This window comes from Lepisosteus platostomus, chromosome 8 (assembly GCF_059453375.1).
Source record: "Lepisosteus platostomus isolate fLepPlt1 chromosome 8, fLepPlt1.hap1, whole genome shotgun sequence".
NCBI lineage: Eukaryota > Metazoa > Chordata > Actinopteri > Semionotiformes > Lepisosteidae > Lepisosteus > Lepisosteus platostomus.
The window spans coordinates 18,458,536-18,475,209 of NC_142618.1; the positions used below are offsets into that span (position 1 = coordinate 18,458,536).

The following is a 16,674-nucleotide window of genomic DNA, read 5'->3' on the forward strand; positions in this document are numbered from 1 at the left end:
CAGCACCAGTGTGATCAGACAGTGTCAGTACTGGTGCAGTACCAGTGTGATCAGACAGTGTCAGTACTGGGTGCAGTACCAGTGTGACCAGACAGTGTCAGTATTGGTGCCGTACCAGTGTGATCAGACAGTGTCAGTACTGGTGCAGTACCAGTGTGATCAGACAGTGTCAGTACTGGTGCAGTAACAGTGTGATCAGACAGTGTCAGTACTGGTGCAGTACCAGTGTGATCAGACAGTGTCAGTACTGGTGCAGTACCAGTGTGGTCAGAAGATGTCAGTACTGGGTGCAGCACCAGTGTGATCAGACAGTGTCAGTACTGGTGCAGTACCAGTGTGATCAGACAGTGTCAGTACTGGTGCAGTAACAGTGAGATCAGACAGTGTCAGTACTGGTGCAGTACCAGTGTGATCAGACAGTGTCAGTACTGGTGCAGTAACAGTGAGATCAGACAGTGTCAGTACTGGTGCAGTACCAGTGTGATCAGACAGTGTCAGTACTGGTGCAGTAACAGTGAGATCAGACAGTGTCAGTACTGGTGCAGTACCAGTGTGACCAGACAGTGTCAGTACTGGTGCAGTACCAGTGAGATCAGACAGTGTCAGTACTGGGTGCAGTACCAGTGTGATCAGACAGTGTCAGTACTAGTGCAGTACCAGTGAGATCAGGCAGTGTCAGTACTGGTGCAGTACCAGTGTGATCAGACAGTGTCAGTACTGGTGCAGTACCAGTGTGATCAGACAGTGTCAGTACTGGTGCAGTACCAGTGAGATCAGACAGTGTCAGTACTGGTGCAGTACCAGTGTGACCAGACAGTGTCAGTACTGGTGCAGTACCAGTGAGATCAGACAGTGTCAGTACTGGGTGCAGTACCAGTGTGATCAGACAGTGTCAGTACTAGTGCAGTACCAGTGAGATCAGGCAGTGTCAGTACTGGTGCAGTACCAGTGTGATCAGACAGTGTCAGTACAAGGTGCAGTACCAGTGAGATCAGACAGTGTCAGTACTGGTGCAGTACCAGTGAGATCAGGCAGTGTCAGTACTGGTGCAGTACCAGTGTAATCAGACAGTGTCAGTACTGGTGCAGTACCAGTGTGATCAGACAGTGTCAGTACTGGTGCAGTACCAGTGTGATCAGACAGTGTCAGTACTGGTGCAGTACCAGTGTGGTCAGACAGTGTCAGTACTGGTGCAGTACCAGTGTGACCAGACAGGCAGTGTCAGTACAAGGTGCAGTAACAGTGTGATCAGACAGTGTCAGTACTGGTGCAGTACCAGTGTGATCAGACAGTGTCAGTACTGGTGCAGTACCAGTGTGACCAGACAGTGTCAGTACTTGTGCAGTACCAGTGTGATCAGACAGTGTCAGTACTGGTGCAGTACCAGTGTGATCAGACAGTGTCAGTACTGGTGCAGTACCAGTGTGATCAGACAGTGTCAGTATTGGTGCAGTACCAGTGTGACCAGACAGTGTCAGTATTGGTGCAGTACCAGTGTGATCAGACAGTGTCAGTACTGGTGCAGTACCAGTGTGACCAGACAGTGTCAGTGCAGGTGCAGTACCAGTGTGGTCAGACAAGCAGTGTCAGTACAGGTGCAGTACCAGTGTGGTCAGAAGATGTCAGTACTGGGTGCAGTAACAGTGAGATCAGACAGGCAGTTTCAGTACAGAGCGTGGTATCAGTGTGATCAGACAGTGTCAGTACAGGGTGCAATATCGGTGTGATCAGACAGGCAGTGTGTCCTCTCTCATGAAGAATAGCTGGGCTATAGAGGAAATATGAAGGGTTTGTTGGTGAAGATGATTTTCCTATTGGGTAAGTCAAGATGGAGTGTTTTTTTTCTGAGCTGTATCTCCTCTAGTACTGTTGTACTACAACGCACTGTGCTCACTGTTTTTTTTCCTTTTGTTGAAGAGCTAGTAACTGTAATAGTAGCCATTGTATTAGACTCAATTGTGAAAATTGAGGCAACATCATTTTTTGTAGCACAAGTATTATCTGTAGTAATTTTTATTATTACGGGCGGAGCGGTGGCTCTGTGGCTCAGGATCTGCGCCTGGCTGGAACGTTGCTGGTTCAAAACCCGCAGCCGGCAGAGGAATCCTACTCTATTGGGCCCCTGAGCAAGGCCCTTAACCCCAGCTGCTCCAGGGGTGCTGTATAAATGGCTGACCCTGCGCTCTGACCCCAAGCTTCTCTCCCTGTCTGTGTGTCTCATGGAGAGCAAGCTGGGGTATGTGAAAAGACGAATTTCGAATGCAAGAAATTGTATATGGCCAATAAAGTGATCTTATCTCTTATTGCAGTGCTGATGCTCAGAGTTGTAGCGAGAATGGAAAGTGTAGATTAATCCAGTGAATCCCAGGCTCCATGCATGGGGAGGCAGTTGGCTGTTTAGAGATCTGTCATTCCATTCCTTTTCATCCGGGAATGTTGATTGTTCAGAAAACCTAGTGACTCTTCGGAACAGGAGACTCTTGTCCACTGCTTGCTCGGTGCTTTTAAATGGCATAATACTGTATATATACAGACATCCGAGATACACAGCAGTGTAAAATACACACAGATATTATACACAGCAATGTAATACAGGTACAGATATTATTCCAGATACACAGCAGTGCAATACAAATACAGATATTATTCCAGATACAAGCAGTGTAATACAGGTACAGATATTATTCCTGATATACACAGTGTAATATATACACAGATATTATACACAACAGTGTAATACAGGTACAGATATTATTCCAGATACACACAGTGCAATACAGGTACAGATATTATTCCAGTTACACAACAGTGTAATGAAGCTAATTCTGTATTACTCAGAATGGGTTATACTTCTGGTTTCTCTTAACGTCAGGGTGCTTTCTAAAAATAAAAGGCTAAATCTCTTCTAAGCTCTGAACCGCCAGCAAGCTTCCTCTAACATGCTGAGGTGTGAAAAAGCAATATAAAAAAAACTCTTCAGCAGTGTGCATGCCAACATCAAGCAGGGCACAGGGGCACTGGACCTTCAAGTGACCATTGAACGCGCCTGATTTCAGACCCAGACAGGTGCAAATCTGGACCGCGTGCTTTTGTGATGAAGCAGCCTGGGTCAATATTTCTGGGCGCTAGATTAATCAGTTGTGTTAAGCTGCAGACACAGTGGGCTGGCATGGTGGCTAGGGCCCCGGGTTCAATTGCTGAGGTGCTGTCTGTGTGGAGTTTGCATGTTCTCGATTGCTGGTGTCCCGTCAACCAGCCTGTGATCTGTGCGCTGCCGTTGTGGGAAGTGAGAAGCTTCGAAAAAGGAAAATATGAACTGCAAGAAAAGCCACAAGAGGCGTATTCTTACACGGCATCACTATATATACAGTCTATGATTTGTCTAGTTCAAGCAGGGAGCTGCGTCAGCATGCGTAGGCTGTAAAGGAAGAAGTAATGGTTTATTGCATCCTGAAAGGAAAAGAAAACAGACAATATTTAAGCTGTGGAGCCTTCTTCAGGAGACAGCTTGACACCTGCAGAAGGCTCCACCGACGAAACATTGTGTCTCTTTTCTTCTCAGCATGGAACAAACCTCTATGCTTTCCTGTGTTTTAGCTATGCTCTATGCTTTGTATACAGTGTTTTGTGTATGACTTGATAGAAATGGGGGGTTAACTAAACCTCATATTAACTCAAATAAATAATCAGACACACTTGGTTGAACAAACATTTGTTAACAACTAAACCACTTTACAGGGACACGACACGTCTACAGACAAGGCATTTCAGAGACCTACTGTACATCGAAACCATCAGGGGAAGCTTCAGTGCTCAGCTCGCAAGCTCTCTTTAGCAAGATGCAAATGCGTCTCTCCAGCTGGGTCTTTTCTTCAGATGATCTAGAATCAGGATCTCTCGCCTGGCACAAGCTTCATGTTCTGTCTCTTCTTCTTGTCTCTCTGCTGTGGTCTGACCTTTTCTTTCTGCCTTTGTCTGTCTTGATATGATCTTACAGATTGTGTCTTTCTGGACAGGTGATTGACATTTAATCACTTACCCAGAACTTAATTAACTAAGCTTAACTAAGGTAAAGGCTATGATTACGTTGATCACAGAATATGGACCCAATACATCTCAGCTAACCTCCCCTCTGCTTTGAAGTGTTTACACTACGAGGTGTCACACACTTGATCTAGATTCTTAGAGACGGTTTCTACTTACCTATAGCTGTAACAGTATATAGTTACAGTATGTGTTTTAGATGTTGTATCTCTGGACACTGCGATATACACTATATATCATATACTGTTATGTGTGTGTGTGTTTATATACTTTAATTGTTTTATCTCTGCACTATGCTATGCACACTATATAACATACAGTGTTTTACAGATCTGTCCCTTGCTGTTCTGAGGAGGATTAGGATGAGGAATTTGAAAATCCCAGACTGCTGCTTCCTGTTTTTATCTGCTATTTATAATGTTTAGAATAATCTATAAAAAATAATAATAAATTAATAATTTATTAGCTCCAAGTAATATTTCATGGACAGTTGTCTTGGAAAGCACTAATATAATAACAATAACATCAATAACAATTCAATCAATTTAATTAATCAGTTTAGTACAGTATTATTGACCCACACCTCATTACATTCAAGTGAAAGACTAATACAGAAACACACCCATGGTTTGCCCAGTCCTTCATCTAAAACATGTGGAACACAAGGTTGTGGGGTCCACAGGGCTCACACTGGGGACCCCTGCAGTAATAAAATACTGACTCTTCCACAGCTGGCAGTGTTTTCCTCTGAGCTGAAAGGCTGACAACTGCAAAACTCTTCAAAAACTATAAAGTACACGAGCACACAGGAAGGTCACAAACAAGAGGTCATTCAGCCCATCAGACCTGTCTGGTAGTTAGTAGGCAATTGATCTGAGGATCTAATCTGACTTCCTGAAAGGAGCAGCAGGGTATCAGCGTCACCAACATGGCTGGGCAGCTTGTTCCACACTCCTACTACCCTTTTTGTAAAGAAGTACCTTCTGTCCTGACCGGAGGATCTCATCCAGCTGTTTACTGAAACAAACCAGTCTCTCAGTATTGGAGAAAGTTTTTCGCTTCCCCAGTCAGGAGTCTCAGAAGTTTTTATTTCATGCGCATGGGAGCGAAACACACAGAGATGCTCTGTGTATTTTTATCACAGTGATTAAATTAGCACAGCAGTCTGTTATCTATCCTGCTTCCCTGTGCTGATCATATTGGCAGCATTCCAGGACCACTCTCATTGTCCTCTTCCCTATTTGCCAAATATCACTTCTTTTATCAGAATTGGTTACTTAGCTTTGTAGCAGGCTCTCCTGTATAACACAGTATAGGATTACACAGCAGCCCTTGTGTCCAGCATTCTTCCAATCCAGTTCAAACTAGTTCTGAATGTCCATCTTATAAAATACTGCAGCTTCAGCAGAAAATGTGTGTGCAAAGTTCACTAAGACCCTCTCAACAACATGGCTGGGCATCTTGTTCCACTCTCCCACCTCCCTTTGTGTAAAGTAGTGCTTCCTGTTCTCAGAACTTCAGGCTCCTGCTTGTGGTTTGCCCTGGTGTCCTGGTGAAGGGCCGACCAGCGTGCTGCTGGCACATTCTCTGCAAGACAGAAGCTCCCCAGCGAGATGTGAAAACCCTCATGCTCAGTCGCAGGAGCGGCCCCGGCGCAGAAGGGGAAGCGAGGAGCTGGGTTTGAGTCAGACAGGAACTGGGAGAGAGCGCTGCAGCAGGAACTGGGGGGAGGGGAGTCAGCTGACGATCGCGGGAAAGACGTGGCCCACTCTAGTTGAGAAAAGGGCCATCAGCGCCCCTCCTTGAACAGGACAGCCATGCCCCACAGAAACGATCAGCCGTGTATAGCGCCTTTCTCACTCCCAGGGGTCGCTCCACGGTGTCACATTCAAGAAAGCAGACGCAAGCTGTGATCAAAACTAAGGAAATTTTTAACGATCAAACCAGGGGAACATGCTTTTAAAAAAGCCCTTCCAGAACAGTGCGTTATAGTGGTAGCAGGCTAAAGCTTTAAAGTTGCGGCCTCTCACATTTCACACAAGATGGTAACAACACAGGCTTTTCCTGCTCTGAGGAAGAGGAGGAGGAGGAGGGCTGATTCTCTGTGCTCAGACCACAAACAGGGCACGAGTAGAAAAAAACGTGGATGTGCTTTAAAACCACAAACTGGAGGTACTTCTCTACACAAAGGGAGGTGGGAGTGTGGAACAAGCTGCCCCCAGCCATGCTGTTGAAGCCGATACCCTGGATGCGACAGCTGGATGAGATCCCTGCATCAATTAGCTACTTATTACCTGACAGGCTAGATGGACCAAATGGCTCCTCTCTTCTGTGACCTTGTCTTGTGCTGTAGGAGGTCTTAAAAAAAGCTGTTGATTTTTTATCTCCTCTGAAAGGGTGTGTGTACAGCCGAGCGTGGGTCTGTTTACCTCTTGACAGAGGGTGTCAAGACCACAGGTCCACCTCATGAGCTCGTGGGTGCTGCACAGGTTGGCCTGTGGAAAATCCTGACCCAGAAGAAGAGGTCAGGGCCAATGACCTGGTTCAAACTTCCCCTTATCACTCCATCATCGAGTGACGCCGGTACGAGTGGAAAATGTGTGTTCATAACAGCAGCAACACAGGGATTGGCAAGAAATAGCTAAATGAGCTGGAGACTGGTCCTGTTTCCAAAGAGTCCAAACGTACCGACTGGTTGAAATACAGCTTTTGCTTCTGATGTTACTGCGCAGCGTCAGTGTGTGTGTCAGCTGGAGTGTGTCTGAGCGATGGGTTTCACCTCTGTGTGATCAGCCCATCCCGGGATCCCACTCCCTCTGGAGGGCTGAACAGGTAACAGAAGGTCACCTGTGTGTAACTTCTTCTCTTGTGGAGATAATACCACAGTACTGTGACTGACTGACACACACACAGACACCGACTGACTGACTGACACACACACTCACACACACACACACACACACACACAGACACTGACTGACTGACACACACACAGAGGCACCGACTGACTGACTGACACACACACAGACACTGACTGACTGACACACACACAGACACCCACTGACTGACACACACACAGGCACTGACTGACTGACACACACACAGACACCCACTGACTGACACACACACAGGCACTGACTGACTGACACACACAGACACTGACTGACTGACACACACACAGATGCACCGACTGACTGACTGACAGACACACACACAGACACCGACTGACTGACACACACACAGACAGCGACTGACTGACAGACACACACACACAGACACTGACTGACTGACCGACTCTCTCACACACACACACACACACACACACACACACACACACACACACACACACACACACACACACACACACACACACACACACACAGGTACTGACTGACACACACACAGGCAGCGACTGACTGACTGACACACACACACACACACACACACACACACAGACACTGACTGACTGACTCAACAGCTTCTATCCAAGCAGCAGCCTGTGCTGCAGTAATTGGCTCATTTCTCCTCATGTCACAGCATTTTCTAGGTTTTGGTCGCTTTTGGTATTGCAAAGTCAGTCGCAACTGAATGCATTACCCTGCTTCTTAAATTGTTCAAATCCACAGACAGGCTGCTCTTCAGACAGCACCAGCTCAGACAGCTCAGAACGCTATTCCTGCACTAACCACTGTGAGTGCCACGCCTCCATTTCTCACCATGTCCAGCCCAAGCCCAAGTGCTTTCACAGCTACAGGTGCCTAAATCTTTATTTGGTGGTTTAGCTGACCTTTCTACACTGGGTTTTGTTCTACGGTTCTGTCATGACGTTTTTCTGAGGAGACCGTAACCACGACCCAGAGCACACTCACGTCAGCATCAGTCACCCAGCTTTCCATGGCACCCTGAACATCACAAGGTCGTACAGGGAGTCACATTAAAACCATAACCCACATACCAGAGTATAGCAGCCATTAGCAATGACCGACACCGTTCACCTTATAACCAAAAATCCTTTCATGATCACACACTGACCAGTAAGCCAGAGAAGCCACACCATGAACAATAACCTGTAACCACACAACCATTACTGTCAGCCAGTAACCTGGAGAACACACCCACACCATGAACCATAACCACACAACCATTACTGTCAGCCAGTAACCTGGAGAACACACCCACACTATGAATCATAGCCACACAACCATTACTGTCAGCCAGTAACCTGGAGAACACACCCACACCATGAACCATAACCACACAACCATTACTGTCAGCCAGTAACCTGGAGAACACACCCACACCATGAACCATAACCACACAACCATTACTGTCAGCCAGTAACCTGGAGAACACACCCACACCATGAACCATAACCACACAACCATTACTGTCAGCCAGTAACCTGGAGAACACACCCACACCATGAACCATAACCACACAACCATTACTGTCAGCCAGTAACCTGGAGAACACACCCACACCATGAACCATAACCACACAACCATTACTGTCAGCCAGTAACCTGGAGAACACACCCACACCATGAACCATAACCACACAACCATTACTGTCAGCCAGTAACCTGGAGAACACACCCACACCATGAACCATAACCACACAACCATTACTGTCAGCCAGTAACCTGGAGAACACACCCACACCATGAACCATAACCACACAACCATTACTGTCAGCCAGTAACCTGGAGAACACACCCACACCATGAACCATAACCACACAACCATTACTGTCAGCCAGTAACCATAACCTGGAGAACACACCCACACTATGAATCATAACCACACAACCATTACTGTCAGCCAGTAACCTGGAGAACACACCCACACCATGAACCATAACCACACAACCATTACTGTCAGCCAGTAACCTGGAGAACACACCCACACCATGAACCATAACCCTCACCCGTACCTGAATGAAACGAAAGCCTCGGGTACATCTGAAACAAGTTAGAAAGCCAGCAGCACAAGTACAGGAAGATGTTAGCCTCCATGATTATAACGAATAACCAGAAAGCTCAGATTCCACCAGGACCAGGACTGAAAACCACTGAGCTGGACATTGAAGCCTCTTGACCTCATGAACTGGGCCAGTGCACAGAGAGTATATTTTGCGTCAGTCCTGTTTCTGCTTGCTCGCAGGGAGGTATCTGTCTTCCGCCGAACACCAAGGGGAGACAATGAGAGGCATTGTGGGAGAGTCAGTGGTTTTTAAAGCCCCAGTATTACAACAGGGGTTTCTGCGCTACGGGACCTATGATGACATCGCAAGGGTTTTCCAAGGGAGCATAAAGATGTACAACGTAAAAACGTTCAAAGGAAGAGTGATCTGGGACAATCAGACCGGACTCTTTCAGCTCACAAACCTCACCTTGAATGACCAGGGGAATTATACAGTGGAGAACATTGATGGAATGAAGACAGTTACAGTATTTCATCTGACAGTGTACAGTAAGTCTCCATTGTGTCCACGGTGCTTAACCCAATAGTGGACAGTTAGTGTCTCCATTGTATCCAGTGTTAAATATGACAGTGGACAGTCAGTGTGTCCATTGTATCCAATATTTATCCTGACAGAGGACAGTCAGTGCGTCCTTTGTGTCCACAGTGTTTAACCATGTTTAACCTGACAGAGAACAGCCAGTGTGTCAATTTTGTCCACAGTGTTTAACCTGACAGTGGACAGTCACTGTGTCCATTTTGTCCACAGTGTTTAACCTGACAGTGGACAGTCCATGATTCCTTTGTAAAAATCTCAAACTTAATAAGGAAGTACATTTTAAGCAAGAATGTTTGTCCTTTCAGACTTTGTCCATCAGTTGTTCTGTCCTCAACAGCTCGTGTGCCCAAGCCTGAGGTGAGGGTTTCTCAGAGTCTGCCCACAGTAGAAATACACTGCTCTCTGCTGTGCTCTGTGAGTAACGGGAGAGAGGTGACCCTGTCCTGGCAGAGAGAGGGAGGGACACTGTCCCACACCAGCAACCCTGATCTCAACACAACCCTGACTCTCCCTCTGGAGACAGAAGGACTCTCTCACTCCTACAGCTGTGTGGCCTCTAACCCAGTCAGCACTGAGAGAACCACATTTAATATTCCAAAGTACAGCATCGATGGCAAAGGTAGGATATTATCTACTGCAATTTTCTCTCTCCCATCAAATAAATAGGTGTCCTTTAATACATATTATCTCCCTTTCCATGTCTGAAATACGTGTTCTTAAACTTTGCAAGTTGCTCAAAAAAACTACTTTTGCAGTATAATAAGAATATTACAAACCACACAAGGCCATTCAACCCATCCTATTTGGTAGTTAGAAATATTGTACATAAATGTATTAACATAAAATACATTTGTAAATATCCACACGTACTTTTTCAGTTGTATTTTAATTCATTTTAAAATATATTTAAGTGATACACGTTCTGTTTTCCAAATAAAAAGATGCAGTGTTTGTTACAAAAATGTATTGTTACAAACCTGCGGGTGTTCAAATGACAAAATGCATTAGTAGGTAATTAACTCAGTATAAAGATCTACATCCTGACATCCGTCTGTTATGTAAGCAAATAATAAGGACTAATAATCAGTCTGAGTCCACAGACCTACCTTCTAGAAACATAGATGATCCCAGAATTCTCACCTTTTAATCTTACTATACAAACACACCTAAATGGCGAAAGACAAAGACTAAATCTTCCTTCCTCAACAAATGAGCCAATTTCCCTTTCCTGCACAAAGACATCACTAAAATAGAGGGGTTGTTTTTTAGCCTGAGGGCTCTACAATGAAGGGAATGGAAATTTCCTAGAATAACCAAGACATCAAGCTCTCTTCAATAAAAGCTCGGAGTGTGGCACTCTCTGCATTCAGAATCTGGCTTCAAGTCCTTTTGGAAAGAGCGAGTCTCCCATGATCAAGGTGACAGGGGAGATGGATAATAATTATAATCATTCCTTACACTTATATAGAGCTTTTCTGGACACCCCACCCAAAGCGTTTTACAGGTAATGGAGACTCCCCTCCACCACCACCAGTGCGCAGCCCCACCTAGATGATGCGACGGCAGCCATAGTGCGCCAGAGGAAAGCAGAGTGATGGAGCCAGTTCAGAGATGGGGATTATAAGGAGGCCGTGAGGGGTAAAGGCCAGGGGGAAATTTGGCCATGACACCGGGGTAACATCCCTACTCTCTTTGAGAAACACCCTGGGATTTTTAACCACAGAGAGTCAGGTCCTCGATTTTACATCTCATCTGAAGGACAGCACCTTTTTACAGTATAGTGTCCCCGTCACTATACTGGGGCGTTAGGACCCACACAGACCGCAGGGTGAGCGCCCCCTACTGGTCTCACTAACACCTCTTCCAGCAGCAACTTTAGCTTTCCCAGGAGTCTCCCACCAGGTACTGACCAGGCTCCCTCCTGCTGCGCTCCAGTGGACTGCCAGCTGGGAGCTGCAGGGTGATATGGCTGCTGGCTGGTGATGATGATGACCCTTCTTTCTTCCTGTTCTGGGAATCTGGTCTATATTCATGCTGTGGCCCATTCCTCTAGAGACGGGCTTGATGACCTCACTGGAGTGGCTTATTGATTTAACAGTGAAATTAATTTACCTGAATGAATTATTGGGACTCCTCTTGATTTATGAGCGTCTTCCTCCCATCTAGTTCTCTCCTAGGGTATGAGCAGCTTGGTAAATAGAGCAAAGCAACGTCCATTGTTCCCAGGCTTCAGAGGAAGACACAGACAGGCACTGCAGAACCAGTTTTCCCAGAAGCCAATTAACCTACCAGCATGTCCCTGCACTGTGGGAAGAAACTGGGGGCACTGCTGGGGTTCAGTCAAATTCAGTTAATAAGCTCTATTGATGATGATGATGATGATTATTACTATTACTACTCCTTCTCTCTTATCTGACTGTGTCACTGAGCCTTTCTCTCAGCACAGTGATAGTGAGTCCAGTCTCCTCATGTTTCAACTGGACACGTCTCTAGGCACAATGATAGTGAGTCCAGTCTCCTCATGTTTCACAAGGACACATCTCTACGCACAGTGATAGTGAGCCCAGTCTCCTCATGTTTCAACAGGACACGGCTCTAGGCACTGTGATAGTGAGTCCAGTCTCCTTATGTTTCAACAGGACACGTCTCTAGGCACAGTGATAGTGAGTCCAGTCTCCTCATGTTTCAACAGGACACGGCTCTAGGCACAGTGATAGTGAGTCCAGTCTCCTCATGTTTCAACAGGACACGTCTCTAGGCACAGTGATAGTGAGCCCAGTCTCCTCATGTTTCAACTGGACACGTCTCTAGGCACAATGATAGTGAGTCCAGTCTCCTCATGTTTCACAAGGACACGTCTCTAGGCACAATGATAGTGAGTCCAGTCTCCTCATGTTTCACAAGGACATGTCTCTAGGCACAGTGATAGTGAGTCCAGTCTCCTCATGTTTCAACAGGACACGTCTCTAGGCACAGTGATAATTAGTCCAGTCTCCTCATGTCTCAACAAGACACATGGCTCAGCGCAGTGATAATGAGACAAGTCCCTAAAGGTTTCAACAAGACACAGTCATATTTCAATAGGACACGTCTTTCGGCACAGTGACAGTGTTAATCTATCTCTTTTTCTCTGTGTCTCCAGCTGTGCCTCTTGCTCCAGGCTGCCCAGCACCTCTCAATATAGAAAAGCTGGTGAGGTTTGCAGTGTTTGGTCTGGTCACTGCAGCAGTGTTCGGCTTCTCAGTCTGGCTTCTCAGAAGGACTTCGTACTCAAGAACGGTACATATTATTTTTATTTTATCCACTGGTAATAAGGAACTTTTCTAGGACTTTTCATTACGGGTGAAACCCCTGTAGTGCTGCGGAAGATAAATTCCTGTCAGAGCCATTCAGCACTGGCCACACTGTAAGCTCCATGGTGCCTGGCAGGAGAGAGAGTGCTAATTGGATGAGCAGCAGTTCTCCCCGTGACATCACACAGGCAGGGGGAGAAGAGAGAAACTCCTGCCCCAGATGAGTTAAGGCAGAACTGTAGGAAGAACAACTTGTTTAAGACCAGAGTGGGACTGTGTCTGGACACTGGGGTAACACCTCTAATCTTAAGGAGCGGTTTCAGGGGATCATTTAAAGCTCCCTGCAGTTCTCAGGTCAATTAATAATTCCAAGGGTGGCACTTCCTGCAGCACAGTACCTGGCCACCATTGGGACATTAGTTTGGAGACTGTGATCCAGGGGGAAGAGTGCCCCCTACTGGTTCACCAGCACCACCTACAGCAGCATTGTGGTTTTCTGGTCTACCATCCCAGTAGTGACCAGGCTCAGACTTGCTCAGCTTCTGACATCTGATCTGTTCAGTTTACATACTTGATCCCTGTCTGTCAACTGCTCAATAAAGCCCAAACTGCACCTGTTTTATAATACACAAAGTTTACAGTATTGCATTACATCTTAATTATACCTTATCTTGTGACACTTACCGGGACTGCAAATTCACCTATTCTGACAACATGAACGCGGTGTGCATTACCTGGTAGCAAGGGAACCTTATTAGTGATTAATTTCATCATACATTTCATTCATCATACAGTGTGATCTGCATATCCGGAAGCACAGTCTTGTCTAATACTCAGTTCAAACACACTTCCTGTCCAGACTGTCGGTTCGAAAGCACATCCTGTCTGGCTGGTCTGTGATGGTTTGGTGCTTCTGTGTGTATTAAATAATTCTGTCCACGAAAGCCAAGTGTTGGCCTTCTGTTGTGTGTGCACATATGTATGTGTGTGTGCGCACATGGGTGTGCACGTGTGCATGTGTGTGTGTGCATGCATTCTTTAGCACTATGTTCTGTCTCTTCTGTCCCATCCTACACACCTCCCTCCTGACCCCTGAACCCTGACCTGGGTCTCTTTTGTCCTGTTTCCCCATGCAGGACGCAAGGTACAAGATGGAAGATCAGGCTGGGGACAGGCGGGCCAGCAGGCAGAGCCCCTGTGCTCACCCAGGACCCCCAGCATCCACAAACGTCCCACACTCTGTGCCCCTCACAGGTCATGAATTTGAGCACCCAGGTGTGGACCCCAGTAAAATTTGACTGCAGCCCTCCAAAAACTCCAAAGCGTTTCTCTGTAGAAGAGGGGTGCACCCCAGAATGGATTTGAAGGATTTTACTGCAGACTCAAAAAGATTTGGATGTGAAACAAAATCTAAAGAATTTGGATTCTTGGAAGATTTTTGATGTAGACCACCTCCCCAAAACATTTCAAAGGCCGTGACTGTAGACCCCTGGACTGGTGTCATCACCTGCTGTCCTAGACCCTCAATCTGGTCCACAGGCTGCCAGAGCAGGACAAACCAGACCGGACTCCCAGTCTCTGCTGCTGCATCCTGGGAGGCTGGACGCAAGCTGCCAACTGGTCATCTTCTGGTGATGAGTGGGGAGGCCATGAAATCGCATACAGTCAGCAGAGTAGGATTTAACTGAAGGGGTGTTGTGTTGAAATTGTATAAGGCCCTAACAAGACCTGAGTTAGAATGTAGTGTACAGATTTGGTCACTATGTTTCAAAAACAATGTTTCTGCTCTGGAATCAGTCCAGATGAGAGAAGCCAGAGGCCATGGGGTGGGAGGGAAAGTCCTACACTGACAGACTGAAGGAACTGAGTCTCTCTAGTGTGAAGGGAGTGTCCCACACTGACAGGCTGGAGGAACTGAATCTCTTCAATTTGGAATAGAGAAGACTCAGAGGGGACCTGAGACACGTATTCGTATTCAAAATCCTCTAAGACACTGGCATAGTCAACCTAGATGAATTCTTCAGTCTGCACGGTCAAACCAGAGAAAACATGGATTTCCTAACATGGATTATATGTAAGGATAAGCTAACATGGATAAGCTTTTAATACAGGATAGGTATAGATAGAATAGGAGACAAGTCTTTACACTTAAGGTGGTGGGAGTGTGAAACAAGCCACCCAGCCGTGTTTTTGTAGCCAACACCCTGGTTTCTTTCAAGACAGCTGGATGAGATCCCCTGATCAATTTACTACTCATGACCAAACGACCTCGTTTGTGACCTGTCTTGCCAGCTCAGGAAGATCCTCGGAGTCAAGTGAGACCAATAAGATCACGAATAACGAGATCACTGGGTGAACTGGCCGGCGCGCAGAGAATGTGGCTGGAGATCAGCTAGCGAAGTCCACGCTCCACGCCCGACAGTGACAAAGTCAAGCGAGGTCGCTGGGGGTTCACTGTTCCCCACTGACAGGGAGAACTGGGGGAACCCAGCCGCAATGAGAGGGCCCAAGCTGGTGAGCCAGGAAGTATCCAGCCATATAGGCCTGTAGTGCCCCCTGGTGGGCCAGGGCGTAACCACAGGGCTCCCCTTCCACCCTGCCGCCAGGCCCCTGACTGAACCTCTGTCCTGAGATTTGACAGATTCTCAGATTCCTGGGGATTTAGACTGCACAAGTACAAAACGTCATTTGGAAACTCAAAAATAAAATGGCAAGTGGATTTGAGAACATGAAAAGGTTTGAAATAACACTTTTTTTGCAACAAAGTGGAAGTACTCTGTCATAGCAGCGTCAGATGCTGTAAAATGGAGTGTGGGAGGAACGGTACTGATTTGAATCACCGCACAGCTTGGAGGACACTGGGTAATCACTGTACAGCTCAGAGGAAACATGTGGGGCTGCGAGACGGGTCTGACTGGGCCTCGGACTGAGGGGGGGCTCTGGAACAGGGTGTAAAGACACAACGCCTCATTACAAGAGGTAACAGCCCCAGTCAGCAGGGACCTAACATACAGAGACAGAGAGGACTTGCCCCCCAGGGGTGCCAGCGAGGAAGGCCCTAGCATCGTCTTCCTCCGCCCTGGACTCGGAGACCAACAGCTCGGTGAGGGAGAGCGTCGGGGATCACATCTTTCAGGACGGCCAGGACTGAGAGGATGAGCCAGACCCACCGAAGGAACTACACAGAGTTTCATCTCTTCGATCAGCGTGCTGGAGAGAGACACACCAGATCACTGACTGGAACTGGCTCCAGAGCACAGTGCTGCTGGATTCTGTTCTGGGATGCTGTGTGCGGAAGCTGGGGTCCAAGGGGTTCTTGTGCTGGTCCAGAATGGGTTTTTGTGTCCTGGGCTCTGCGTGTGGCTAGACTGTGTTCAAGGCTGGAATTGCTAGAGAATTAAAGGTATGTAGGGTAACTGTCCTGCCTGGTCTGTGGGTGCCCTGGTGGCTGTGGGGAGTATGAAGAGCCTGTTGTAGGAGAAAGGGCTCCTAGCACCCACATACTGGCCTAGTGGAGCAGCCAGCTACAACGCAAAAGCCCTTCCTGCATTTAGGGGTGTGGCAGTAGTAAAAGCAGAGGCTACTATCCTGAGTAGCTCTCTGAACCACTGTACATCTCTCTACAGTGTGAGGAAACTGTACATGTAATGTTACGTTTTCAATAAACGTGCTACAGCTCTGGAGCAAAATAAAAACCGGACTAAAAAAAAGTGACTTTTCTGCTCAGATTCCCCCGGAGCCGGGTTGAGGATGCGTCGTCATGGAAACGGAAAGTCAGTTCTCACCCTGCCGGCAGGGATGCGCTGGCGTGACAGAG

At 47.0% G+C, this 16,674-nt stretch overlaps 1 protein-coding gene across 1 annotated transcript; it reads left to right on the forward strand.

Moving 5' to 3' along the window:
* The first annotated feature begins 1,678 nt into the window (after positions 1 to 1,678).
* On the forward strand, positions 1,679 to 16,273 carry LOC148656998 (SLAM family member 8-like). The gene is made up of 5 exons (XM_088644353.1): positions 1,679 to 1,818; positions 9,207 to 9,515; positions 9,902 to 10,183; positions 12,707 to 12,843; positions 13,994 to 16,273. Exons 1-5 carry the CDS (start codon positions 1,782 to 1,784, stop codon positions 14,153 to 14,155), a joined length of 927 nt encoding a protein of 308 aa, XP_088500479.1. The 5' UTR covers positions 1,679 to 1,781; the 3' UTR covers positions 14,156 to 16,273.
* Positions 16,274 to 16,674: the final 401 nt, after the last annotated feature.

Coding starts and splice junctions, on each gene's coding strand:
- LOC148656998 (XM_088644353.1), top strand. CDS start 1,782: ATGAAGGGTTTGTTGGTGAAGATGATTTTCCTATTGG. Junction 10,184..12,706: donor GTACAGCATCGATGGCAAAG/GTAGGATATTAT, acceptor CTGTGTCTCCAG/CTGTGCCTCTTGCTCCAGGC. Junction 12,844..13,993: donor GGACTTCGTACTCAAGAACG/GTACATATTATT, acceptor TTCCCCATGCAG/GACGCAAGGTACAAGATGGA.